Below are 26,299 nucleotides of genomic sequence, written 5' to 3' on the forward strand. Positions count from 1 at the left end.
GTTTTGTCTAATGGCCTGTGTTTTGCCAGTGGAAACAAGGTGGAAAAGGCTGAGGCAGGCATCTCTGTTATTTTTACTACGTCCTGTTTTTCTAGTTGCTTTATTTTGGAACTTGTACTTTACAATATGGGAGCAGATATATAGAAGATGTGATCCTCTGCTTAACTGTGCTTCAATCTAGTCACCAGCAATGGCATGGAGCAGTAGTGACTCCTTTTTGGTTTGACAGCATCTAAAATCTTCTCTGCACCAACACAAAGGCCTCTAAAAGGTGGAGGAAAATGGAGAATACTCCCACAGCGTTGCCAGACTTCTCTCGCTTTAAGGTTACGAGTGGGTAGGGATGTGCGGGAGTGTGTGTCTGTCAAATATTTTTTGGATACCTTTTGGAGCAACAGCAGCTGGTACAGGTGCTGGGACAGATCTAACTGGGCTCTGCTGCTCGTGCGGCAGAAGATACTTCCCCAGGGAGGGGGAGATGCACTCACAAACTCGGAGTGACCTCAGTTTTGGAGGAAGGGCATGAAAATGCCTACAGCCAACCGTGTCTCTCCTCCCAAGGGTGCCTTCTCCCACATTGCTCGCTTGTTAGTTTATATTCAGGCAGCACTTTACTTTTTAAAAGTGAACCCCCTGCTGCTTGCATGGCAGAGTGTACGCTCTTCCAGAAACACATCCGGGGATGTATGCACTAGCCACATATATGTAGTACATACAGGGAGGGCAAAGGGACTGCCGGGCTGGGCAGAGCACATTAAATACTGTGACCAATTCAGAACTGCCTCTTTCCCCTCACTCAAACCATAGTGGTAACACACCTCCTCAACTTTGTCAGCCCCTTCTTACCTTGCATCTCCCCTAAAGCAAGGCAGCCCTGGAATATCACAGAAATAGTCCAGAGCAGGATAAATTTACCTGCTCCCATGCCTAGGTGGAACAGGATGGCTTCATTCATACTTTTCCGCGCTCTTATCTCTCACCATCACTTAAGCTTGTCTGTGCTTGCAGCAGTTGCCTGCCGTGCTGTCTGCGGCTGACCGCCGCAACAGGCAGGCAAGGGATAAGCTGTAATATCAGCTCATCTTCAATGGCTCAGAGTCATAACAGCAGCAGAAACCAAACAAAATTCCCATTTCCCCTTCTCCAGGGTGATACCTGGGAACACTGGATTTGCCATACGGTTTTAATCCGACATATCTGGTATCCGGCAACAGGCGTGGGGGAACCAGTTTCAGAGGGAGGGCGGCAAAACAGAGCGAGTGAGCCAACTTTTGCCAAGCTCTTCAAGATTTGCTGGGTATTGCAGTTGGAGGAGGATTTCATCCTGATCTTTGCGGTTATCTGTTGTCATGCCAGAGATGTAATTTGATGACACCCATTTAAAACTATGTGATAGTCGGTGTGTAATACAATATATACAGTATATGTGACCTGCAGCTAGATGCCATTTCTCATGTAATAATTTGTATTGATGCTTTTGAGGTTTTTTTCTCTACTATTCTCCCTTCATACTTTTATTAAAAAAAGCCATATTAAAGCCTTATTAAAGCCATAGATAGATATTTTTCACTGAATGTTCTCCAAGTTTCAGAGGAGAAAATGGGTTTATGCAAAAGCGGGTATGGGAGGGTGAGTATTTTTCTTCTGAGAAACAAAAGCTATCTCAGGTTTTTAGTGCAATTTCAAAGTAAACAGGGAAATATTATCCATATAATGCCTTGTAGTCTCTCTCCAATGGTTTTTCCTCTAAACCGTGTTACCATGCTATGCCCTGACTTTGAGCAGTCCTATTTTAGATCTAAGTAGTATATGAAGAGATATAAAGTCTGAATTTGACAATCCTACTATAGGGCATGCTTTCATATCATGATACAACAATGTATACCGTTTACGAAAAAATTTACTCATGCTTTTAAAATGTCCTCCTAAGTGTTTGACTGTGACTGTGACTGCTCTCATACTGCTACATTTCCTCCTCAGTTTAAATTTTACCTCGGTACAGTTTAGGAGGCCCCCTGTTCTACATAAATAACAGTTAAATTGACAAGGCAACCTTGACCACATTGTGGCTGCCTCTCCTGACGGTAAAGGAAAATAAGAAATGCCCTTTCAAAGTAGCTGCAGGCTCGGGGCCGTGGGGCAGGAACTGTTGAGTTTTAATCCTAGACGGGATTAAATCCCGGACTCTCTCCGTCACCTTGATCAAACTGCTGATGAGGGGGATTTTCAGGGGTGTAAAAGACAGTTCGGCATCCCTTCGTGATTGAAACGCCGGGGAGTTCACCATTTTATGGGCCTTTGTGTGCTGAGTCCTCCCGCCTCAGTGTCGGGCCCTCACCCTCCCCGTCCCGCAGGCCTCGGGAGGCAACGGCTGGAGGCCCACACGCCACTAAAGCTCCCCCGTAGCCCCAGTTTTCCGCGTAATCTTTCCACACAGAACAAAGAATTAATTCTTCTAATTGCTCCCTTGGATCTGACAGCGCACCCATCTGATTTTTCGGAGGGGAGAGGAAGGTGGGCCGTGTAAGGCGGGGGGAACCGGCAAGGCGTGCCACCAACAGCCGGGCCATGTTTGCTACTTGTAGGAAGGCTGGGGAGCGGCAATTAGCCGGCACGGGCAGCGCTCTTAAGGGGCTCCACTCCTGTAATACATCCCTTTCTTAATGCGACTTGATGTAGATAGAGCGGGGGCCTATCAGGTGTGAAAAGCCCTGCTGCTCCTGGCTTGGAGTGGCCTCCAGACAGCGATTTGGCGGCGTCAATCTAGTCATGCTTGATTTGGACACTTAACGCGGTAAAGCAGGATCCCTCTCCCCCCGATCAACTTCTCAATTAGCAAGCTGCCTCCTGTAACGGCCTTGTTTCACAATCCCTCCGGGCCGCTTCAGGGGTCATTAGGGTGAGAAAACTCTAGCGCGAGAGAGCTCCGGCGAAGGCGAGGGGAGCGGAGAGATTTCCTAAATACATATAACCCTTTTTCAAGTTGTTTGCTTTCATGGGATTGATTCGTGGCACATTAAGAAGCTTAAGGCTTCGATATCTTCTTTAAACTGCCCACCTTATCGCCTTCACAGCTGACAGTTTCCTGACAGCCGGCGTGTAAGCAGAGATAACTAGTAGGTTGGTACACATATATATATTATATACGAATATTATATACACCGCTTGGTATTTTCTGCTTAAAAAGGGGACAGGGGGAGCTTTCCATTTGTAGTCTCTGTGGTTTGGGTTAAAGAGCAGTCACTGTGAGCAGTCACTAATGTTAACGGCAGATCTGGAGAGGGATACAAGGGGTGCCGATACCCAGCTGCAGTCAGCGTAAAACAATAAATAGGCAAATTTATGTCCTCGTCTCCCAAATTTCTTTCCTTTCTTTATTAGGGAGCAAACTATTGTTACATTAAATATTCAAACTACACAAAATCTCAAGGGCTTTCCTTTCCCACAATGTGTTACCAGTATTCATGCATATGAAGAATAGTAACCCATATACAAACGGCACCTTTTTTAATGAGCAATATATGTCAACATGACACCTTCTTATGAAATGCAGCTTTTTAGGTTCTGCCTTTGTGGATGTAATAATTGAGATGTTTCTAATATATGCAGTTACATTACCTGCTCGTTGTTTGCGATTTTGTTCCTCCGCTAACTTTATACTGTTTATAATGCTTCTAGCATTTGCCTCAGTTCATGCTCAGTTTTATTTAATTAGAAATATGATTTTCTGCTACATTAATTATAAATTTGAGTGAGACATTGGCACAGAATTTCCTCAACCATTCTTTTTAGAAGAGGAGCAAATATCACAGGGAGTGGGGAAGAAACTATAAAACCAGATGCAGGTGTAAAAATAGCAATATCTTAAAACCTAAACGCTTTAATAAATATGTAAGAGAAAATAATGATTATTTGTGATCATTTAATTAATGCACCTTCTTATTTTATTGCAATATTTATTGAAACAACTGGGCTAATGCCAGAAAAATGTCATGGCAATTTGTCTCAGAATCTGACATATTTTGAAACCTTACTTCTAGAACCAGCCCTAAATATGCTGAAATCCGAGTCTTGGAAACTATATTATTTTTAAATCGTCATTCAAATGTTTATATTTTGCTTGAAATATTTTTTCCAAAGCTGTAATGTTTTTGTGAATGTGTCGATGATATATAGATATCAGCAATGCATATGCATGCAAAATGCGATGTATATAGTGTATGTGTTTCTTCAAAGTACCCTGATGCTTTGATTTGTAACTGTTTAAGGTTTTACTTAAAATTCTGAACACTGTGCAGAGCATAGCCATTTCAATGGAATACTTCAAATAGTAAGTCCTAAAGGTGACACAACAAAGGAAATACCTTAGATACTGCAGCTTTTATTTATAAAGGAAATGCTCACATGGTCCAATGAAGGAAAAACTTTACCTGTTTCCATTTCTATAGGAAGAGCGGTTCTATTAAACCACCGCTTTGTTGCATGAATTTGCAAGCGCATCATATGATTTGTATGAGCAGAAAGAAATATTTGCATAATATCTAATGGATTGACGCACATCCTTTTTCCTAATTTCTAAGCATTTTGCTTATTGCAAACATTTTTAAAAAAATCTTCTTCCTCACCGTGCAGCACTTATCTTACAGTGGTTTTTAAAAAGGAGAAATTCCAAATACAGGACAAGAAATTATTGTGTTGTATAGTATGGAAAACATGACTCTCTTCCTTTTTATTCTCTCCTGTGGAACTATTTTGCTATTTTTATTTTACACGCACGCTTACACACATGCACACACACACACATCTAGTTTAGCTCTGTGAGCAATTTTCCAGAAAGCAGGTGTCTGGTAGTCTGAGTACCATATATCTGAATGTCATTCTTGGGCAAATGCTTATGTCAGTGAGTAGCTGCTCTAAATACATTTATATTTTTCATAGTAGCTATCATTCAGGGCTCTTAAGGGACTTTTGCACACCAAGCTTCCTGTTGTCCTTTTAATGTAAAGTAAAGATGGGAAAATTGAGGTGCAAAAGGGGGATATTTGCACAAGGCCGCTTAGCAAGGTAGTGCAGGGACAAGGGATGAAGACTTTTTTTCCCTGCTCTAAACATTGACTTATGTTCCCTACCAACTTGCATCATGAACCTCTTAATGTGAAAAAAATGACCGTACTTTGGCATGCCTCGTAGCCCCTTTGATAACCGCCGGGCACAGCACACCTCCTCAGCTCGACAGAACCAGGCTGGCACGAGGGGCCGGGTCTCTGCGGAGGTAGGCGATACACCTGCTCGGGGAATGTTGCCAGCTTGGGCCTCACGATGCCACGTAGAGTCTTCTGTCTGCTATATGTATGCTCTTTTACAGTTCTCACCACAGTGCTCATTCTCTGCCAAAATCTCCAGGGTGATTCCCACGAGTGGTGAGGTTTCTGGGCTGGGGTTCACCACCTCAGAAAAAGCAATTCTTCCCGCACATTTGTTGTATTCCTGGGTGCATATCTCCTAGCAAAACAAGACATGGAAACACGATGAGAACCTTGTGGCTGTACTTCCTACCTAAGCATGTCTTTGCCTACAGCATCATGGCATGAAAGAGCCTGCTAATGATTCTTAAATGTTCATTACTGTAGATCTTCTCCCAGAATTTACTTCTCACCTTGAATGACCCATGTGTTGAATTTTAACTAAGGGAACCCATGATAGTAAGTCTGTCATGATGCTGGCTTTTTTTTTTTTCCTCTCCAACTCTTAAAAGCCTTTTATTACAGGACTGCTTAAGGCATTCTTCAATTAGCATGTGCTGTATTGTGGCTGGAACAGCTGTTTACCATTTAATAAAGCATGGCATAATTTATTTTCAGAGTCTAGCAACGTCTTTGCTATTACACCAGGGGAGAAACACAGTAACTGCATTGTTCGCAGCGCTGATGAAAGAACTATACACTTTATTATATGACCTCATAGAACTATTAACTTACCCCCCACTTCTATTTCAATATGTATTTACCTGACAGTCTGTGCATTGATTTCTTACCCAGAGGTTCTGCATTCTCAGTCACCTCTGGGGCAAAATGAAAAACGTCTATGTTTTATGTCCCTCACGTTAGGCAGCTAATTATATATTTGTACCTTAATTTCCTTCCCTTCCCCCATCTCCAGGGGCAAACTCCATATTCACCACTTAGACCTTTTCTCCTTAGTCATTGGAGAAACAATAGAGTTGTTGGGAAATGGTAGGAGCCTGACCACTGCTCATCAGGGGGCTTTCTGTTCATTCAGGTCCTTTTCTTCCTAGAGCCCTCCTTCCCCATTTAGCTCTTTGTGTGTGGGATGAGTCTGAAATGCACATTAGAAGCATCTCTGCTTCTTCTGCAGCAATGCAGAACTATATGGAGTTGTAGGGCAAGTGACAAACTCCCCGCATCCGTGTTGCAGGTGACACTGGTTCCCTCCTAGGAGGGACTGAAGGTCATCTGCACCACCTGACATCAGTTTCATGGCATTACCACAAGGACAGATGGCTGCTGCATGGAGCGGCATCCATGTGGCAGGCGAGCATGACTCTCCTGTAGGCACCATAGTGAAGGTCATCCCTAAGGGTCCCTCACCTCTAACCCGTTCCCAGCAATCTTGTCAAGTTACCACTGAACCATCTTTGAGATCATTCCTTCACATAAGAAGAAGGAAGAGCAGGTGGCAAACAATGCTGCTTTGTCACAGCCAAAAGGTACAGGCACATCCTTGAGTGACACCCATATTGTGTGGCATGTGGCACAGAACCCCAAACTAGCTTCCAGATCTGGAAACAGTGTAGACACACCTAAGTGGCAATGCAAGCAGTTAGTTAGCTGGGACATGAACCTAATTAGTCCCAGTGGAGTGCTGCACAGATACAGTCACAGCACTTAGCTGACCCTGAACTGTACCACTATGCTGTGCCAGTTAGACCCACCGCCAGCCTGGGAACCAGCTTGGGATATTGCGTTCTTCTTCTCATTTGAGTTGGGGCATTAAATTTGTTTTTAAGTTGCTCGAGTTTGACAATGAAAATATGTCAGCTGAGTATCCGCAAATTTTTAGATTCAGCCTGTGCATGTAGATGGATTTATATGCATGATTTAAAGTAAAGCATGTGTAGAAAGATGAAGTTTATATGGTTGCTTTGTAGAAATGGGTGTAATATTGATGTTGACTTTACTGGTAGAAGTTTAAGGATGTCACGATGCATGAGTGGTGGTGCAAAGCAGAGCCTTGAGTGCATTGGGAGGTCATTTTTAACTTGAATTTATTTCCACAATATCAGGCATAGATCATTGTGCACTGTGCACAATCATCCTTGCTTTTCATCTGAGTCAATGAGAGTGGTTAAAGAAAATTTAAAATGAAAAAAAAATTGTAACTTGATTAAAAGCAGATAGTAAATTAGACCAGAATACTCCTTAAAATTGCATTTTAGCTTTAAACTGAAAGTTTGATGATCTGACTGCATGACTGAAGGGACAAGGTAGCAGACTGTGACATAAACGATGTAGCTATATTTGCTCCTAAGATGAACAAGGGTTTTTTAAAGTTGTGTGATTTAGGCTTCAGAGTTAACACTCCATTGACCAAAAAACAGAATTCCCACCTCCCAGAGCTTTTTCAAACTATAGATTTAGAAAAGTGATATTACATCAATTATGTCTGGTCACGCTTCAAATTTTTTGAGTCAAAATTAAGGCTGGTAATACTTACTTGAAATGAAAGCTTAGATTGTTTCACAGAACACAAATAACCTAATTAGGAAAGAATATAGAAGTAAATCTATATTTTGTTTTGAATGTCTGGTTTTGAGGTGTTTGAAAATGGAATTTATCCCTGTTAATTTTACATAAAGAATTCTTTCATGCGGTCTGCAGAGAAGAAAAAGGCTTGGTTTCATGAACTTCGGCAGGCGCAGGACAGAGTTTGGCAAACAGTTTGCTCTGCACAGATGGAATGAACTGGAAGTCTGCGCTGAGGGGAATGGCTCAGCTACATTAAATTACGATTCACAGTGATGAGGGCAATACATAAAATCTGGGTGCAAAAAGACAAACACCCCCCCCCCGCATTACCTATTGGGCTTCAGATTGCATGCAATTATTTTCTTCTATGATAGCATATACAGTAGAATGGTGTGAGAAATAGCAGCTTCACCTAAGAGAGGTTTCTACCTCCTGTCTTCAGCGTGCGGATCGTACTGCAGATACACAAGTGCTAAATGTCACACGCAGACCAACCGAAGCCAGATGGGATTACTCACATACCCAGGTTAGCCAAACATGAAAGCAAAACACACTCAGACAAGTAGCATGTCGCTGCGCTGCGAGGCTACAGCCATGCTTTACCATCGCGTTTGCATCTGCCCGCAATCCAGCTACCAACTTAAATTTTTAGCACCAAAGGCCCCAGAGATGTTCTCCAGCTTGCTCTCAGGAAAGTGGAGCTGCTTTTCCAGGTGGCACGCGCTGGGTATCCTTACAAATGGTGTTGTGAATACCAGCATATTTCAATGTCAAGTTAATTCTTCAGTGTCTGAGTTTGCTTTTAAAATAAAACGAAGGGTACCGAGGTGAAAAGGTTTCTCTGCTCTAGTTTGGCAAAACTAACCGTCTTTTCACAGCATTGCCAAACAAGGCAAACACTGAATCAGACTTTGATTTTAGTAGACGTTTAAGCACACTTCAGCAATTGTGTTTGAATGCCTTCCTTAACATGCTTAAACTAACTGGACTGTTTTGTTTGTCTTTTCTTTCTCTTCATCTTTTTTGCAGTATCTAAAATTGGGCACAAGGTTTTAAGCTAATTTGGATAGGCATCTAAACCATGTTATCTAACTCCTCGCATGTAATGACACTTGTGATTTTACATTCTCTAAAATAATTCGGTGTCCAAAGAGCTGCGCTCTCATGGAAATCTGGCTGCCTCACCTGCAGCTGGGGAGTGTTGAAGGCTCAGTGCTTCGATCTGTTGAGCATCCTCGTTTGCAATTTCATTGTATTCCCCTCTTTTGACACCCCAGTTTTGTCAAGAAAAGACTTCAAAAGAGAGGGACTTAGAGAGGGACGTATACGCAGCAACTGCTTATCCAGAACTGTTTCAAAAGTGTCCATTTTCTCCTGCGTTTAGTTTGTTCCCTACTTTTTTCCTTTCTTTCTAAGGAGTTGCCGTTTTACTGGCCCCTGCTGATTACTAGACCAAAGTTAATTCAAGCAGAGTCACCAGAATTCTTTTACTGGATACCAGTGAGTGCAGTAAGGAGGTCTGTGGGTGAGCAGGGTAAATGGGTACTCTCTGCTCCCGTTTCTCCTGCACTTGTGTGGTTTAACTTCAGTAGGCAAAGTGGGGCAGCTTCTTCTCTCCTCTTGGCTGGAAGCATGTTTCATTTTCAGTGAGCGTTTAGAAAGCTGTTCCAGGGAATGGAGGATGGGTGGGAGTGAAATAAGTTTTCCAGGCATTCATAAAAATGCATGTGGGACAAATTTACCCGCTTCCTTTTCTCTACAATTTGACAGGGACGATTTTCAAAAATATCTTGTGGGAAGTAAGAGAATATAGACTATTTAAAGCCAGTAGTACTTGTGTCCCTAAGTCACTTAGAAACGTCTAAGAAATCTCCACCTGACAATCTAAATACTCAGCATGTAAAGATTACATGTTCTCTAAAACTACACTTTTCAATGTGCTTTGTAATCTAGATCCTTAGATAATTTTTTCTCTCTCTCATTAACTTTTAGATTCTTTTATGTGGTTTTATGCTTCTCCAAATAGCATCTTATGCTGTCTGAAATATTTGCTAAGGGCCAAATTCTGCCTTTCAGTGCATACAGCTTGAATTGAAATCCTGAATAATACACAAACCTACTAGGAAAAAAAAGCTGACTGTCTATTTCAGTAAATGTCTGATTACATTTAAAACAGCGTGTGTGTATTATTTTGATCCCTCATGCACTGTGAAGAACAGAGGTTTGAAAGTAGCATTTCAATTTTTTATAGAAACAGTATCTAGCAGGGATATTACAATGTGAAGATTAGGTCTCACCTCCTTGTAACGAATAAATTGAGACCAAAATTAAGTGAGTTGCCAGGGTCACCCACTCCGTTAGTGGTGAAGGCAGGTTTAGAACTCAGCTCCCATATATATTTTTTCCCTAATGAACGTAGTTAACCCAGTAGTGAGAATGAGGAGCAAAAATAATTTGAAACCATGTGAAACTATCCATAATTACTGCGCCACAGGAGGAATTCCATTTAATGTCTGCTTTGTCATTCCTGAATCTCAAGATGTTTTTTCCTCCTTCATTTTCCAATGTGCAAACAGACATTTTGTACTCCTACTGGAAACCCAGACGTCTTATCCAAATCATGCAACATTTTAATATAAAATTCAAGTAGACAAAAGAGTGCTGTTGGTAGCAAATCAATGGATCTTACAGAGGACAGTCGTCAAACAAGAATAGCAAAAAAGGAGCTGCTTGTGGGAGCAGCTGTAACCAACAATATTAGATCCTAAAGCTTGTGAAAGTCCCACGTAATTTGACGGGGAATTGTGGCCCAAATCAGCTCCATCTCAGCACGTATGCAGTTCTGCCTAACAGTGCAGTTGTGTGATGGGGCATTTCTAAGGTAATGATGAGAACCAGATGCCCCCTCCTTACTCAGGGACTCACCCAAAATCTGTAGGAGTGGATGGAAATTGGTGTTAATGTGGTTAAATTGGGTCCCTCTAGAAAGTACATGCCTCATAAGTATTAATGTCGTTTAGTCAATGTCTTAGCACTTTTGCATATCTGTCCACTTTTCCTTTCCTCTCTTTTTCTTGTCTTTTCCCTCCCAACTTTTTCCCTTTTCTCATCTCTCAGTACTTAACCTTCAGGTTTCTGTTTAGTAAACGTACCAAAGTAGAATCAACAGCCTGGTGCTTAATCACACTTTTTGCTGCTCAAAATGTCAGGTTTCGGTTTGTTTGTAGAAGGGCTTCTGCATGTCTTTCATTTTTTAGCTCTCTGCAGGATGTTCTGTACCGGTCAAATCCATTAAGAATGAAAGCTTTTGCTGTGGCTGATTGTTCTAATCTCGGTTGTTATATGTATGGTACAAATATAAGATTTCAGATGTTCGTTCAGAATACCAAGGGAAGAGCACTGGTACTTTGAAATTTTCTCATCCTTTCTTCCTACATGAAATCAGTAAGGAGCAGTTTTCTAGTCTGCTGAGGTAGCTGGGGCATAGTCTAACTACCTGTAAGTAGATGTGAAAGGAGTGAGTTTAAGCATTCTCTTACCACAGAGAAAATGGTAAATAAAGTACAGAATGGTACCAGAGACTTGGGAGTACTACGTAGAAATGAAATCCTCGCCCTTTTTTTGGTAAAATAGAGAAAGCATGAGACTGTAGTTCAGTGCATCAGCTCCAGCGAAGAACCTGCCAGGAAACTATTTCTTTTCTCCTGTAGTAAAATTTATACGTTTTAGAAACTTGTTTGTGTAACAGGTTTGAAGAGGGGAGGAAAACAGAAGGGTGTATGGAGAGTTGAGAGAGTATGCACATACTCTGGTGCAAAGGAGTACATGAAGGTGGCTCCTGACTGATCTCTTGATCCTTGGACAAAACTGAGGAGAAAGTCTAACAAATGCATCGTTTTGCGGTAAATTAGATCAGATTTCCGCATCTCCGCACTCAGTCTGTGAGCTGACAGTTCAGTAAAATGTTCCCTTGTAAGGTTCGCCCTCTTAGGAAAAGGGGCAATAATTCATCATTAGAATTTCAGAGTCCAGGTGTAGATGAAAACTGATGGAGCCTCCAGCGAGGCAGGGAAAGTGCACAGAAGAAGAAAATTTTATCTGAAGCCTAATTCCCTGGTTACAGCAGAGAATAATTAAGATAATATTGCTTCAAGAGTTCTTTAATGATTAAAAATCACATATGCAGAATCCATAAATTGGAGGGCAACAAATTGGAAGGATACAGCCTCGGAGATCTGTTTTGTGCACGTTGTAGCAGGAAGCACACCGGTGGCACAACAGCAGCCCGGGCAGCCACAGGAGACCAGGCCCATTCCAAGGACTTTGTTTAGATGCAACAAATCATTTGTCTGTTATTAACCCAGAGCTTGTAATTATGCAGATTGCCATAGATTTTCCTGGGCCTGGAAGTGAGATTGAGGGTTGTTCACACTATAGCAGGCAGCTCAGGGCTGGCCATGCATTACTGAACTTGCCACATTTATCATGTTGACTGATGGCAGCAGAAGCAGGTCTCAGGTCCCAGTGGTTAATGTAGTGGGTAATTAACTGTCATTTGCCTAGTAATAGGCTGATGATCAATGGTTTGTGTGGAAACAAATTCTAATCAGGTAGCTGATAAATGCTCAGGGAGCGAGAGCAATTGAAATTGGGGGGAAACTATGTCCAGAATTTCAAAATGGCATTGTGGGGTTTTTATTATTATTATTAATGGGAGAAAACTATGTTCTTCATATAAACAGCTTTATCCAAAATTAACAATAGCTAATATAAATCTCACATGTTTGTTTTGTATGTGGTGGGGAAGAACTAACAGCAAGGAAGGCCGCTTTCCCTTTACGTAATTGAAAAATTTTAATATATCTGGTGCTTAGCTGAAGCAGCTTCTATGGGGGTCTCTTATTTCAGGACTGTGGAAATCTGCACATAGTGGACTCTGGCGCAGTAAATCTCCATCCTTCGCAGTGCTGAATGACAGTCCCGAATTGTTTCACTGCTCTGCAACACGCAAACTGCGATTCTAGCTGTAATGGATTTCCAGTTTCTCCCCCACACAGACACATCCCTGCCAGGAGGAGGTGGCTGAGGAAGGTCACACAGCCTGCCCCTAGCACCCTCTCCAGCAAGGGGCCTCTCATGTATGCCCTTGTTGGACCTAAACTACCTAAGCAGTGAGGTGCTGTCTGATCCCTCCACGCTGAGCTTGGAGGCGGTGGGACCATTCTCACGTTTGTGTTTTAATGTTGTTGTTGTAGAGCCCTAAAGCCTGACTTTCCTTTTAGTGTAACCGTACAGAACAACAGTACCATGTACCTGCAGTCCTTACTCAGTACCTTTTGAAGCCTGATCTGCTTTCCTCCTACAACTCAATTACCGTCGTCTTCTACATAGATGTGAAGGAAAACAGAGCTGGGCCTGTGGTCGGTGGGTTTAGTCTTCTCTAATGCAAAGCCAGTCAATGGCCGTGGAAGGTAACCAAGTCTTGTGCCCTTAGAGATGAGGAATGAAAGTCTGAATGAGATTTAGATGACCTCAGTGAAACCCAGGCATGAAGGAGATAGAACTGGAACACAGTGTTTTACAAAGGGAATATTTATAATTTGTTTAAATAATCTCTAATTTTAGTAATCAGATTTTACAGAACTGCAGGTTGACTTGAGTCAGTCTAACAAGAGCTGATGAGGGTGGCTTTGTCCCAGCACTTCTCCCAGTGATCACAGTAACCAGCGTCTCAGACGGGAGAAAAAGGGTCACAACTTTAAAAAAAAAAAACAGGCACGTATTATGTAGGCAGCCCACATTAAGTAGAAACAGAAGCTAAAAGGATTTGGAATTAAGTAGGCTTGTTGGTAACCCATGAAATTCAGTAAAATGGAGGGATGTGATTAAAAAACTGCGTTCATTTTTATGTTACCAAACTGAATTTTCTACAGAGCACCTTTGAATTCATTAGTTTAGAACTGCTTTTAATTTGGTGTTTCCCTTGAGAGCCATTATATTTTTCTGCTGTCAGCCTGATGTTGAGGGAAAAAAGAAAACTGGCAGATGTGGCGTTTTCATCTAGTGTGCTTCATAGTTAAAAACAGCATTAACTGCTATGCAGAAGCAGAGCATTAGTTTTAATAATCCATCACAACTATTAAGTAGTTTAAATAAACTTAGTTTCAAAGATTGCTGCCATGTAGAGCTAACGTATTTTTTCTTGTTCATTATAATCCGTCTATGTTACAAAAGGATGCATATGTGTGATTTATTTCTTTTTTTTTGTAATACACCCACTTGAAAAGTCTTGAAAAATCTTTAACAAAGAGAATTTAAAAAAAAAATTTATATAGATGTCTGGCAAAAACAGCATTTCATATTGTTCTTACAGTATTTTATACTTCTACTCCTGATGCGACTATATATAGTTTACAGCCTCATTTACTTTAATGTGCTACCTGAATAACATAATCATAGCAATAACTATGGTATAGGGTTGTAAGGTGCATGAACCGCTAATGCTTTCTGACGATTTAAATGACTTGTTCATAAAATGTTCTTTTAATAATAGTGGTAGAGCTTTTAGCACTAGATGTCAAAAATGCGAAGAATATTGGCTTTTTCAAGTGTTATTTCTTTTCTAGCTAAAGTGTGTTTTAATAATAAATAGCACCAAAAAGCCAAGGTTATGTGGCGTTCGTCTGTACGGCGGGATCCAAGCAGAAGACTCTCCCCGCGTATGCAAACAGCTTGACCTCTGTCTGCACAGTTATGTAACATCCCTAATGTGTTTACTATTTCTTTGTTTAGTTTAACAAGATGTTTCTTTTATCAAGAAAGGTCGGTATAACCTGCAGAAAAAAAATAACATCACAATAGGTGCCATATTAGTCTGTCAGCGCTTCATACAGCTCTCTCCGGCAAAAAGGACTATGCCTTTGTATTGTAAATTGGGCAGACTTGTACCACCAAAGACCAGCCTTTCCAATGGGAGGTGTGCTGGGAAGTCAATCAAAGGCCAGGCAACTGCTGGGGTTGGGGGGGTGGGGGAGGGAGCGGCGGGGGGGGGGGGAAACAAAGAAGATTAAAAAAAAGAAAGTGTGGTTTTCTTTTCAGTTAAGCATCTTCAGGAATATATTTCTTTCTGCATCTCCAGGTTATTTGGCGTTACAGGAAACTGTGCTGCCTGCAGTAAGCTCATACCCGCTTTTGAGATGGTGATGAGAGCAAAGGACAATGTTTATCACCTGGACTGTTTTGCATGTCAACTTTGTAATCAGAGGTAAGAGAATTTCTTGGATCTGTTCCATAAGCTAAGTGCTAATTCGGCACTGGTGCCGGCGTACATTCAAGTGAAGAGGAAACGTCTAACAGTAGTGGAAACCCAAGATTGAGAGTAAAACCTGGATACTTTTCCTGGGACTGATACAGAACATCTTTCATGACCTTGGCCAGAAAACTTTTTGTGCCTCAAGTCCCGCATCAATAAAAAAGAATAATGTTACTTCCTCTCCTTCAAAAGGCTGTCTGTCAGGTTTAATTAATTAATATTTATAAAGAACTTTGAGATCCTTTTCTGCAGAAGAGCATAGCAGTACCATTTGTCATTATTACATTAATTTCACTTTAATTCTTCACTTTTATCACATGTATTTCTTTTAAAGTACATGTTGTTTCTTCCTGTTGCCAGAACTGTAATCATTTAAATTTAAAAGATGTTGTTCCCACCATTCTCTCTGTAGCAGCATTGGACTTCATATGCTGTATTTTTATTTCCATATCCTAACTGTAGGTTATAAAAATCCCGAGGATCCAAACCTGACACTTTGTTCTGAGCCATCACCCATATGGTACAGTTGCAGAACGAATGTCAAAGATGGTAAAAGTGTAACAACTGAATTTTTCAGAGGCAAACGCAGCCAAACTTACAGCAACTACATTCAGAGTGGTGGCCAAATCCTGACAGAGATTTCACTGAGAGCTCCATTTCTGACTCCACAAGAGCTGCTAGCAGTTTTGCCAGTGACTTCTATGAGGTCTAGGAAATGAGAGAACCAATTATATCTGCTCCTTAATGTACCTATTATTTTCAGTTATTTTTCAGTTATTACATTATCCTATTTAGAGTTTTATAGCGTTCATATTTTTTTCAATTTCAGGTAGGAAGAAACACAATATGTACTTTTTTAGGGAAGTAACAAAAAATTAGGAAGATAATAGTCTAACACGACAAAGTTATATACAGCTCTAAATAAGCTTTGCTAACTCACCTTGTCCTACAGTGTATTATTTTGTAACACTGTAGTCATTTAAAAATCAAACATCCCTAAAGAACCATAAAATGTACAGCTGCTAATAAGTGTAGCACACTACAATTACGCTCTTTAAAAAAAGCCAAATTGACCTTTTTCATCATGTTGCATGGGAAATTAAAATACCAGGCAAGTAATAACCACTGCTTAAACTATATAATAATGCAAAGTAATTATAGGTTCTAATGCTATTTAAAGTCCTATATCAATTTTGTCTTGCCACAGAACTAAGAGGCTGTATTCTAAGGCAGGCAGAGCCTCCCATAGTACCCTCTTAAGTAAGACACGCACGTTCCGAGGTTTCGTTTCTTAAACCCTTCACATCCCTGCTTTTTCCAAACCACGGTTCTAGTATCATTATTAAAGCGCCTAATATATTTCTGTTGTTCGCTTCATTTATTACATGCCATAATGGGGCTGCATATCTTTAGTGTTGGTTATGCACAATTAGCACTTAGTTATTGTCTTGTCACTTCAGCCCATACAAGACAAACTTCTTTAATGTAAGAAGTCAGCTAATCTTCATCAGTCAAGCAAAGCAGACAATGTTTGTTACCCTGAGCGCAAAAGATTTTCATCATAGTTAACACTCTTGGATCTGAGGAAGTGAACTTCCTTTTATTCTGCCCCCAAAAGCGAAGCTGTTGTGATTATTTTTAATATTCCTCTTTTACCTTTACAAGTGTGAACTACTGCACAGTTTCACTTTGCAGCTAATGCACATCATACTGTGCCGTAAGGGCCACTGATCCCCCTGGAAAAGTGCTGTTAGGTGCTTCTGAAACGGAGCTTTCCTGGGATATTTAATAATTCTTAGCCTTGTTGTTCCTGAGCCTTCAATCTAGTCTTTTATTTGATTTTTACTTTGCATGTAATTTGGGCAAAGTGTTGCTGAAATAGTCTTAAAGGAGTCTTAGGCTGGGAACAAAAGCATTTATTTACCTGGAATACAGTCTAGTTCATCTAGTCAAAACAGGAAGCAGTTCCACAAGTTTCAAAGAATTTCAGAAATTCTCAAAAGTGGCCCTAATCCTGATTATATTGCAATAGCTCTCATGGAGTCTAATAAAACAGACTGCCTGTAGGGTACCTTTCTTCCTCACAATTTGGGGCTGGTGGCACTCTGAGGAATTAATTCTGTTGTTTTTTATAATAAATCCTATTTCACGGATGCTCCAACGTAGCTCTTCTGTGGTTCCTATGGCAAAGCATCACACTGACTACATTCTCTCATTAATAAATAGGTTTAAATCTTTTGGTTTTCATTACTTTTATAACAATAAAAACCAGAAATGCTAACATCTGAACCATCACCAGTTTTGGAGGTTTTTTATATCTGCTATGAAACCTCTTGTTCTTTGCTTTTAAACAGTACAATCTTGTCAGTCACCATGCCATTAATAATTTCTTATGCCTTTCTCAGGATCCTTTTTTATTCCTCTAGTTAAGCTAATCAAAACCGAACAGCAGATTCTGAACGAGGATGAGTTTATAAGATAGCTCTTTAATTTTCTTTCTCTATTCCATGCTGCCCCTTTGTATGCAAAATAATGTTATTGAGGTTTTCTAGATCTGCTCTTTCCTTTCTCTTCAGCCACTATCCCTAATGTGGAATTTATTTATTGAAGAGAATATTTTTATTTACAAACACATCAGCGATATCCCAAGATCACCAATGGAGGTAGCAAGGCTCACCAGCTATTGCAAGACCTGTATGTTTGACCTTATTCCCCACCTTCACATTCTCTTTCCCCATTAAATTTTAAATCCTTTAGGTCATTCTTTATACTAATAAAAGTACAACATGTATGGAGTACTACAGCAGAGTATATAATGCTCTCTGCTTGCTCCCATATTTCAGGTTTTCAGTTATCATCTACCATTTAGGTTTTTTCCCCTAACAGAATATATGCAATGTTCATGAGTAGAGTAAATTGTTTCTTCAGTTTACATTACTTTGTCTTTGCCAACACTGAATTTCTTCTGACATTCTGTGCCTAGTTGCTCCTTCCAGTCCTTTTTGCCTTCCAAGCTAGCTAATAATTATATTAACTCACATCACACTGATCCTTAGGGCAACCTGTTCTTCAGGCTTGCTATTGCATGGCCCTTATATTCTTACCATTTAAATAGTTGATCTTGGCCCAGCGAGAGAGAGGCCTGCCTGGTTTTGCCTAGTGCTTTTTGTGAAAGATTAGGTGATTTTTCTGCTTTTATGTACAACTTCATGATTTGATTTATTATTTTTGAGTAGCTACAACTCACCATCCAGCTCAAATCTCAGTGTGGATGGTAGTTAGACCCCCTTGATTTCAGGGGACTTTTTTTCGGGCCATAAACTCCCTCTTTGAACTAACTCATAATGTGCCTGTCCCCTTTTATTGGCCTCCTGAAGGCTGCGTTTTCAGAATGAGAAGAAAAATGCGTTGTGTCACATACTGTATTCTAGGAAAACAGACAGTAGACCGGACTGTAGACATAGTCAGGACTGAAAGAGATCTCCTGAGCCACCAAGCCTAGTCCCCTGGTGTCAAATGGGCACTGTCTCGTACTTTTCCTTTCATAAAGGTATTCAGCTCTAGGATCTAATTGTTCCGTCCAGCCAGTTTTTGACATATTTTCCCCATTTTTTTTTTTCTTTATACTGATGCTTAAAGCTGTAGGGATTTTTGGAATATTAAACTCTGCTCCTAGCCTAAAGGTTTTAGCATCCCCTAATCTTTCATGTCTCTGTCCAGCTTACTCCTAATGTGATGTTTTTCCACCTCCTAAATACCCGCAGAGCTTAGTGACAGTCATCTTAATGGTGTGAGTGCTCCCCTTTCTTCTCTGTAAACACACTAAACTTCTCCTCAGAAGCACTTCACCTCACATTGGCAGTAGCCTCAATATAGTTCAGCAGAAAATTTAAAGGAAAAAAAATGGAAACCTCTGGAAAGATAAACTTGTAAACAGACACTGCCTTTCACACTTTGTCAGGTCGCATGTGTGCGACCAGCAAAATGGAGTGGAAAATCTTGCAAGTGGGCTCAGCTATATCTTTGCTTGACACTTTTGACTACAGCGATGATCTCAGTCTGCCTTCGGCTTTCCCACTTTCCGGAGTTTCCATGTCCTTCCTTTCACTCTGTCGGCTGCTTTAGCAGCTTGTTCCATACTTCTGCGATATTTTCTCTCTGCCGTTTGAAGTCAACTCAGGGTATGGTTTAAAACTCCCATCTGCTATCGCTGGGGGGTGTTTAAATCAACTGTTCTATCCTTCTATCTGAAACAGCCTTTGTTTTAATGGGAACTGGACCGAAAATGGTTGCACACTCGTTCAAATTGCTGTCCTGATGTAGCAGTAAACACTTACCTCCAGTATAAACTGTAAAATGCCCACACAATGCTGCCTTTGTTCTCTGTCAAGCAGGGGGGAGGGAATGCAATGCCAGGGACATCCTTATTTCAAACACCAACATTAGATTTTTACATGAGTGGTGATTTTATAAATTCTGAAGTCCTGAATACCGCTTATTTTCATTGAGTGTCTCTAAATTGAGAATAAAAATTAATACATTTTCCATACCTGCTTTTAAAAAAATAGTACATGAAAAGCACACCAAGTTGAGGTTTGTCCTTGTAAGTTGAACTAGGATTCTATGTGTATATATACTACATTGTACTGGTAAAAACGTACAAACCCAGGCATGCCTCCCACTTTTCAGCCTTTCACAATAAATGGACATTTTGACAGAATCCAAGAATTAGTAAACCATAGGTGTAGACTGACGAGCTGTGATGTAAAAGAGTGGCTTTGTTCTCTTAGTGATGCATATAGGGTAACCTTAATTTGAGTTATACTGGAAACTCAAAAGAAGCTTTATGGAAACGAGGAAAGGAGGAAAAGCAGAGGACAAGTTACATCACTGAATGCACAAAGCAGAGGGGAAGGGTGTGGGTGTGATAAGTCTGAGCTTTCTTTATCCTAGAGGAAATCAATTAAATGCTTCCAGATTTTGTTTCTTTCTACAACAACAAAGATCTGACATTACCAGAGGAGGCACTTCGCACACAGCCATCTTTGTTCACAGCAATATTTCTTTCGCTTTCTTAAGAAGTCTTCAGTACCTTGACACGCGTCCTGTACATCAGAAAAGATGACAGACAGCAGTGAGATCTCCTTAAATATCTGTTCTGAACAATGAAATAGCTATTTCTCAAAAAGGAAGTTTTATACTTCTTGTGATTAGTGTAGGCACACCTTCCCCTTCCAAACAAGGTGATAACAGAGGCCATTTTGTAATATAAATGGCTTTCCTTTTGCCATTGTAAAATATGACAGGAGTTCTAGGATGTAGGTTAATTATAATGGTCATTCTACTAATGTCACAGTCGTGTCAAAAGTCGTATTATCAATTTATGGTGGTAAGTCCAATCTGGCATGTTAATACAGCCTATTGTATATTTTTCCCCGTTCATCTTCATGCCTATTAAATAAATTGGGTGAGGGTTTTAGGGAAGGCTGAAGACTACCATCTGCCTGCTAGAAGAGTAATAGTCTTGCCTCGTTACATACTCCTAACACAGCGGCATCTCAATATGCTCCTTGACTCCATTTGACATACGTATCCAAATTGTTCCCTGATTTACATCCTATGCCAATTCCATGAAAAAAACACTTCCTGGAGGTGGAAGGCTAGGCTTGAATTTACCCTTCCATTTTAAAGCTGAGTCAGGCTTAAATCCTAGAGTGTACAAAACCAATCTGGAGTAGTTGCAAGATTTAGCTCTTTAACTTCAGAAGAGGCTTAAAATCTGCATTTGAGAGTCAAATAAAGTTGAAAGTGTGGATGGACAGAACTTGTTATATTTCCACCATCTAATTGCCTGGTCTCATTGTACTCAGGAGCTAGCATGCCACCTTTAAATGTTTTTCACCTAGAGCTTACCTCTTGTCACCTAATGAGTACGTAATTCACACATTTAATACCCAGGGACACATGTAAACCTCGCTGACAGTCTTTGCCAATGTGTTTCAGTCGCTGAACTTGCACAACACAAAAGCAGTTGCAGAATTTGGACGATTAAGTATCGCAAGTACCAGGTTTCTCCCAAGGTACAGAGGATCACCCTCCAGCGCAAACGCAGCCCCAGAGGAATCCAGAGGGGGTCTTACTGTGCAGACAGACCCCCACCCCGCAGGTTATCACACAGCCAAGCGTGTCTAGACAGGCCACTGGCAGCCTCTCCACAAGACAGCTGTACACTTGGAAGGTAAATGATTTGTGGAACTGTGTATGTTTAAAGCCACTCATGCATAAAGCTGTCAAATGCCATGTAGACATAGGTAGAGCATTTCTGGCTCGACATATTAACATAGCAAAAGCAAAAGGCATTGACACCTTTTATTGGGAAAGGCATCACTACTCCCTCGTGTAGCTGGTGCAGTTTAATTCAAACCGTGGCGCTTCTCTGAGGGCTGAGAAACAAAATCCTTCAGTCGGGGTTTTGATGCAAGCTATATAGCGAGAAGTCACAAGTTAAAGTATTGCTGTGCAAGTGAATTGCAATTCAGCAGCGTATTTTTCATTTACTAAATATTTTAAATAAATTAGTCTGCTAAGTGCTGTATTATGCTGGAACACAAAGCAATACGTAGCTGAATAGCATTCACAGTTCAGAGTTTGTGCGTTCTGCTGGGTGAACAGAGGTGGTTGTGTCTCCCACTGGTGCCCGACCCACAAGGAGAGATGCCCTGCTGCGCAACGACCCTCTGATGTGGTGGGCGCTGCTGGCCGGGCATCGCCCGCTCAGTCCCCATCAGTAATCCTTGGGCTAACCGTAATGGGGTGACTGATTTGTCACAATACCTAACTTCCTCTGCTTTAGTCCACATTAATCCATATGTTCCTTTAAGAGAAACTAAGGACTATTTTTTTTTATTTATTTTTTTTTTTAAATGTGACTTCTTTGGGAAAAACACTCTTACATACTATCACTAGTTAAGACTCCTTTACCTAATCTGGTAAAATGCACTAAAGAATTTTTGCCAGCATTGTTGTCGATGAACGAATATACAAAGGATGAAAACTAGAGAAGCCTCCACAGAACTTTTTTGTTTCAAGAATTCTGCATTTCAACACATCTACTGAAAATACTGAAAATACTTTTTCTGTTGTTAGCAGCCTAATATACCAGGATTGGGGTGGGAAGGATAGCAGGAACCTGTAAATTCTATAAAAGAGTCTTGACCATAAATAATTTAAAGATTTTGGGATCATTCCATAATCTCTGTTTTCAATCATCATCACCAGTAGGCAGTAATCCTTCAGAAAAAAAAAAAAAAAAGTCCACAAATAAACAAACCAATTTTCCTTTAAGAGCAGAGCTAATTCTTTTCAATCCACTTTTTTATTACACTATTTTCCCTCTATCTATTTAGCTAGCATAAGGATAAATTTCCAAAGCTACCCGGTTGGAAAATAAATGGGTTCACTGTTTGTCTAGCATTCCAATCTTCACAAATGTAAATCAGTCCAACTGCTACTCATTTAAACCTCCAACTTCACAAAACATTAAAGGACTGCTTTCAATACACAATTTAATCTGTGACAATTCACCAAGATTTCTGCTCGAACATCATTAGAAATGGACTATCTGATAAAGAGAGACCACTATCAGAGGTCAGGCGAGTCAACCTGTGTCATTTATGTAGTTTTACTGGGTCAACTACAGCAGGCACCACTATTTGAAGGTTAAATTGTTACAATTAAATACATATACAGCTATTCCCATAGCTACTCTGTTGTTAAATCTACCGTAAACAACACAAGCATTTATATCTGACCCTAATTGTGTCCAAGATGTCACCATTTGGAAATTATACAAAAAAGGACATTATAATCCGTTACACATTAAACAATACTTTATGCAGTGAGATCCATAATTAGCTGGTAGAAACTGGTTTCATTTATTCACATCAGTGTTAAGGGGTTCATTTAGGTTACTTTCTTTCATTTTAATTGGAATAATGTGAGCAGTGCCTCCCAATATATTTTATAGCTGGAGAGTTCACTATAAACAAAGGCACGTAACCCTGCCAAGGCAGTCACTAGGGAAACTCTTTTTCTATGCATTGGCCCTATTCACTTGCTCCCTAAGTATCTCCAAGAAGACTGGCTTTTGTTGGAGGGAAGGGTTGAGGGGGGTGTCAGTGAAGAGCCTTCTTATATTCAAGTATACTGCTTAGCTGGGAAATCCTACTTTACTGGAAGTTTCAACCCAGCCAGCCAGGAGGAGCGTTAATGTTACGTGATTTTCCTACTCGTCAGAGAAAATCAAATGAAATATCTCAGTAGCGCTTTGTAGCAATCAGATCATTCTGATGCACGTAATAGTGTAACAAGGTAGGTATACTGATACCACAAGAAAGAGAGTAGTTAGCTGAGTAACTAAATTTATAATCAGCTCCTACAGGAAAAAAAGAAAAAGGCTTCCCTGCATACCTGCCTGCGTGTCTCTAGTTTGCAGCACAGTGTATATGTAAAGTTGTGTGCATGCCAGAAACGGTTTTCAGAACCACTGGTTTAAACCAGTTCTAGTAAAATATCCAACGGGAATATAACAAGAATTTCTTACCGGTGTGGCTGCACAAGACAAACGTAACGTATCTCAGATGAGCTTCCTACTGTATACAGTCTTTTTTCTCCTTCTTTGTTTTCCTTCTGATTTGCATGGAAGCAGGACATTTACTTTTCACTCAACTCAGTAGCCTGGGATATTTATTCTGTTTTATCTGTGTGCTAGTGACCTGAGCCAAGACCCCCACAGTCTTCGGTGGGCTTTGAATGAAGTCCTTGGCCAGGGAAGCAGATTTTGTTGAAAGCACAGGATTAATTCTGATACCAGAGCAATTCCTCTGCTGGGCTTTCGCACTCCTGCACATGTGTCTGCGTGCGCTGCGACAGACAGCAGAGGTGCGAGCCGTGCGGTCAGTACAACAGCATCGCGAACGCTTGTTTTACAATCCTTACGTGTAAGATCATATCACATCATTGACGCTGAAACTACCTTTTTTTTTTTTTCCCCTTTATTATTGTAATTTCAGATTTTGCGTTGGAGACAAATTTTTCCTGAAGAACAACATGATTCTGTGCCAGACAGACTATGAGGAGGGTTTAATGAAAGAAGGTTATGCACCCCAGGTTCGCTGATCTGATGCCACATCATTAAGAATACAAAGCACTATGTTCTTTTATCTTTTTTGCTCAACATGTATATAAGAAATGACACAGGAACCTACTGAATAGCATAGATCTAGGGAGACAGAATGGTTGCGTGAAATAAAAGGCGGACTGCATCTGTATGTAGTGAAAATTGCTCCAGTTCAGAGTTGAATGTTAATTAAAAAGGTACTGTACATACAGCTGGATTCTTTTTGCTTGCTCTTGGGGTTTTTGGTTTGTTTGAGGTTTTTTTTTTTCGTTTCTTTTTGTGTCATTTGGCATGAGATGTTTATTTTGGACTATTGTATATAATGTATTGTAATATTTGAAGCACAAATGTAATACAGTTTTATTGTGTTACCATTTGTGTTCCTGTTTGCTTCTTTGTATTGTTGCATTTAGTACAATCAGTGTCTAAACTTACTGTATATTTATGCTTTCTGTACCTACCAGCTATTTTAAATGAGCTGTATCTTTCTAGTAAAAAGAATTAAAGAGCAAATCCCAACCATTATGCTACACTTAGAGCTTAAGAATACTGTTTACATTAAAACTATTTAGAAAACTAATAACTCTAGCAGCACCTGCTGCTAATGATGCTATGGTTAAGGGTCTATCAGCACTTCTGTTATAAGCCTCTATTTTTCAGGGGTTAAGCGTCTGCTGTTTAATTGCATAGATTTTCCTCAAAGAGCACTTTTATTTTACTACAAATTTTTGAAAAACAAATCTGACTGGTTTGGGATATATTAAAAAAGGTGCAAAAGTTAATGATTTCGGGTGCTGCTTTTTTGCCCCTTAGGCATTCAAAATGCCTGGATTTGATTTTTAATTTAGCTGGAAATTAAGCCCTAATGCAAACCAGTGCCTCTGGGTATCTTATTTTATATATATATATATAAAAAAAAATATGTTATTTTTCTGAAGTCATTTAATTTGGGGTGGGGGGAAGGGAGAGAACTTCTGTTTATATACATTTTTAAAATTTGAGGGGTCTCTCTCTCTCTCTCTCTTTCCTTTTTCCTTTTTTTTTTTTAAATCAGAGCTTAACCCTAAAGTTTTCTGGGTCTGTGTCCTAACAAACCCTGGAAAAAAGTGAAAGTAGAAGGCACTGTAAACAGCCCCCTCGCTAAGGGTCTATTTACATTAAGGAAATGACACTAGGAGTGTGACTAGTTACTAACTACCCACCTGAGTGAATGCTGAAGGTAATTTTAATGCTGATGTGGATGGGACAAAACTTTGAAATATCAATACAGAAAGTGAGAGCTACCACACTGGACCACGCAGGTACTTTGCTGTCCATGCCAACATCCTGCGGGTTTGTCCCATCAATACTGGCAATTAAAATCCTTTCGACAGAGGTGGAGTCACTGCTGACAGCTACCGTTGGCAAGCAGTCCATTTTTTAGGAGAGGTGGACCTCTGTTTTTAAAGCCATGAAGCTATTGCATCAGCAGGGTGTCCCTAAGCGCTCATGCCCCTGACAGAGCTTACAGGTGTTTGGCAAAGGAAAGCAGGATGAATGTTTAAAAAGCTGTTAAATGCATATTTAATTCTTTTCTCTTTGCCACTGTAATGTACCCCACCAAGAAAACAGCCTGTGTTAAAAAAAAACAAAACAAAACCCCAACAAAAACAACATTAAAAAAAAAGAAAAAAAAAGAAAAAAAGAAACTCACTATACCCTATGTTGCTATTAAGCTAAGCTCTTGCTTTTTATTTAGACTAAGAACCCCCACATCTGCTCAAGTTCAGTGCTGTCCTTACCCGCTCTTTTGTCCCGTTGCACAGTTTCAACGTTTTTTCTGGGGATGGGGAAAGAAACTTTGTAATGCAGTGGGGTAATTCCTCTAGTGTACGGTTTGGAGTACACTACGCAGTGGCTTGATTTAGAAATGGATATTTAATTCTAATGACTGTTATTACAGTGTGGTTTTGTTTCTGGCTGTAAACCCTTTTAAAAATAAGCATGGCTCACAAAACTTGACTTTGACTTGTACAGGACCAGTAAGAAATGCAACGACTCCTC

At 40.3% G+C, this 26,299-nt stretch overlaps 1 protein-coding gene across 2 annotated transcripts in view; it reads left to right on the top strand.

Moving 5' to 3' along the window:
• Positions 1 to 25,086, top strand: part of LMO3 (LIM domain only 3) — a 58,161-nt gene extending 33,075 nt beyond the window's left edge. For both annotated transcript variants that reach the window (XM_054188977.1, XM_054188976.1), the window contains 2 exons: positions 14,905 to 15,030; positions 24,150 to 25,086. In XM_054188977.1, coding sequence (XP_054044952.1) covers positions 14,905 to 15,030; positions 24,150 to 24,255 — 232 coding nt within the window. In that variant the 3' untranslated portion in view covers positions 24,256 to 25,086. The remainder of the gene's footprint in view (positions 1 to 14,904; positions 15,031 to 24,149) is intronic.
• The last annotated feature ends 1,213 nt before the right edge of the window (positions 25,087 to 26,299 follow it).

The sequence above is a fragment of the Rissa tridactyla genome, chromosome 1, assembly GCF_028500815.1.
Source record: "Rissa tridactyla isolate bRisTri1 chromosome 1, bRisTri1.patW.cur.20221130, whole genome shotgun sequence".
Lineage (NCBI taxonomy): Eukaryota > Metazoa > Chordata > Aves > Charadriiformes > Laridae > Rissa > Rissa tridactyla.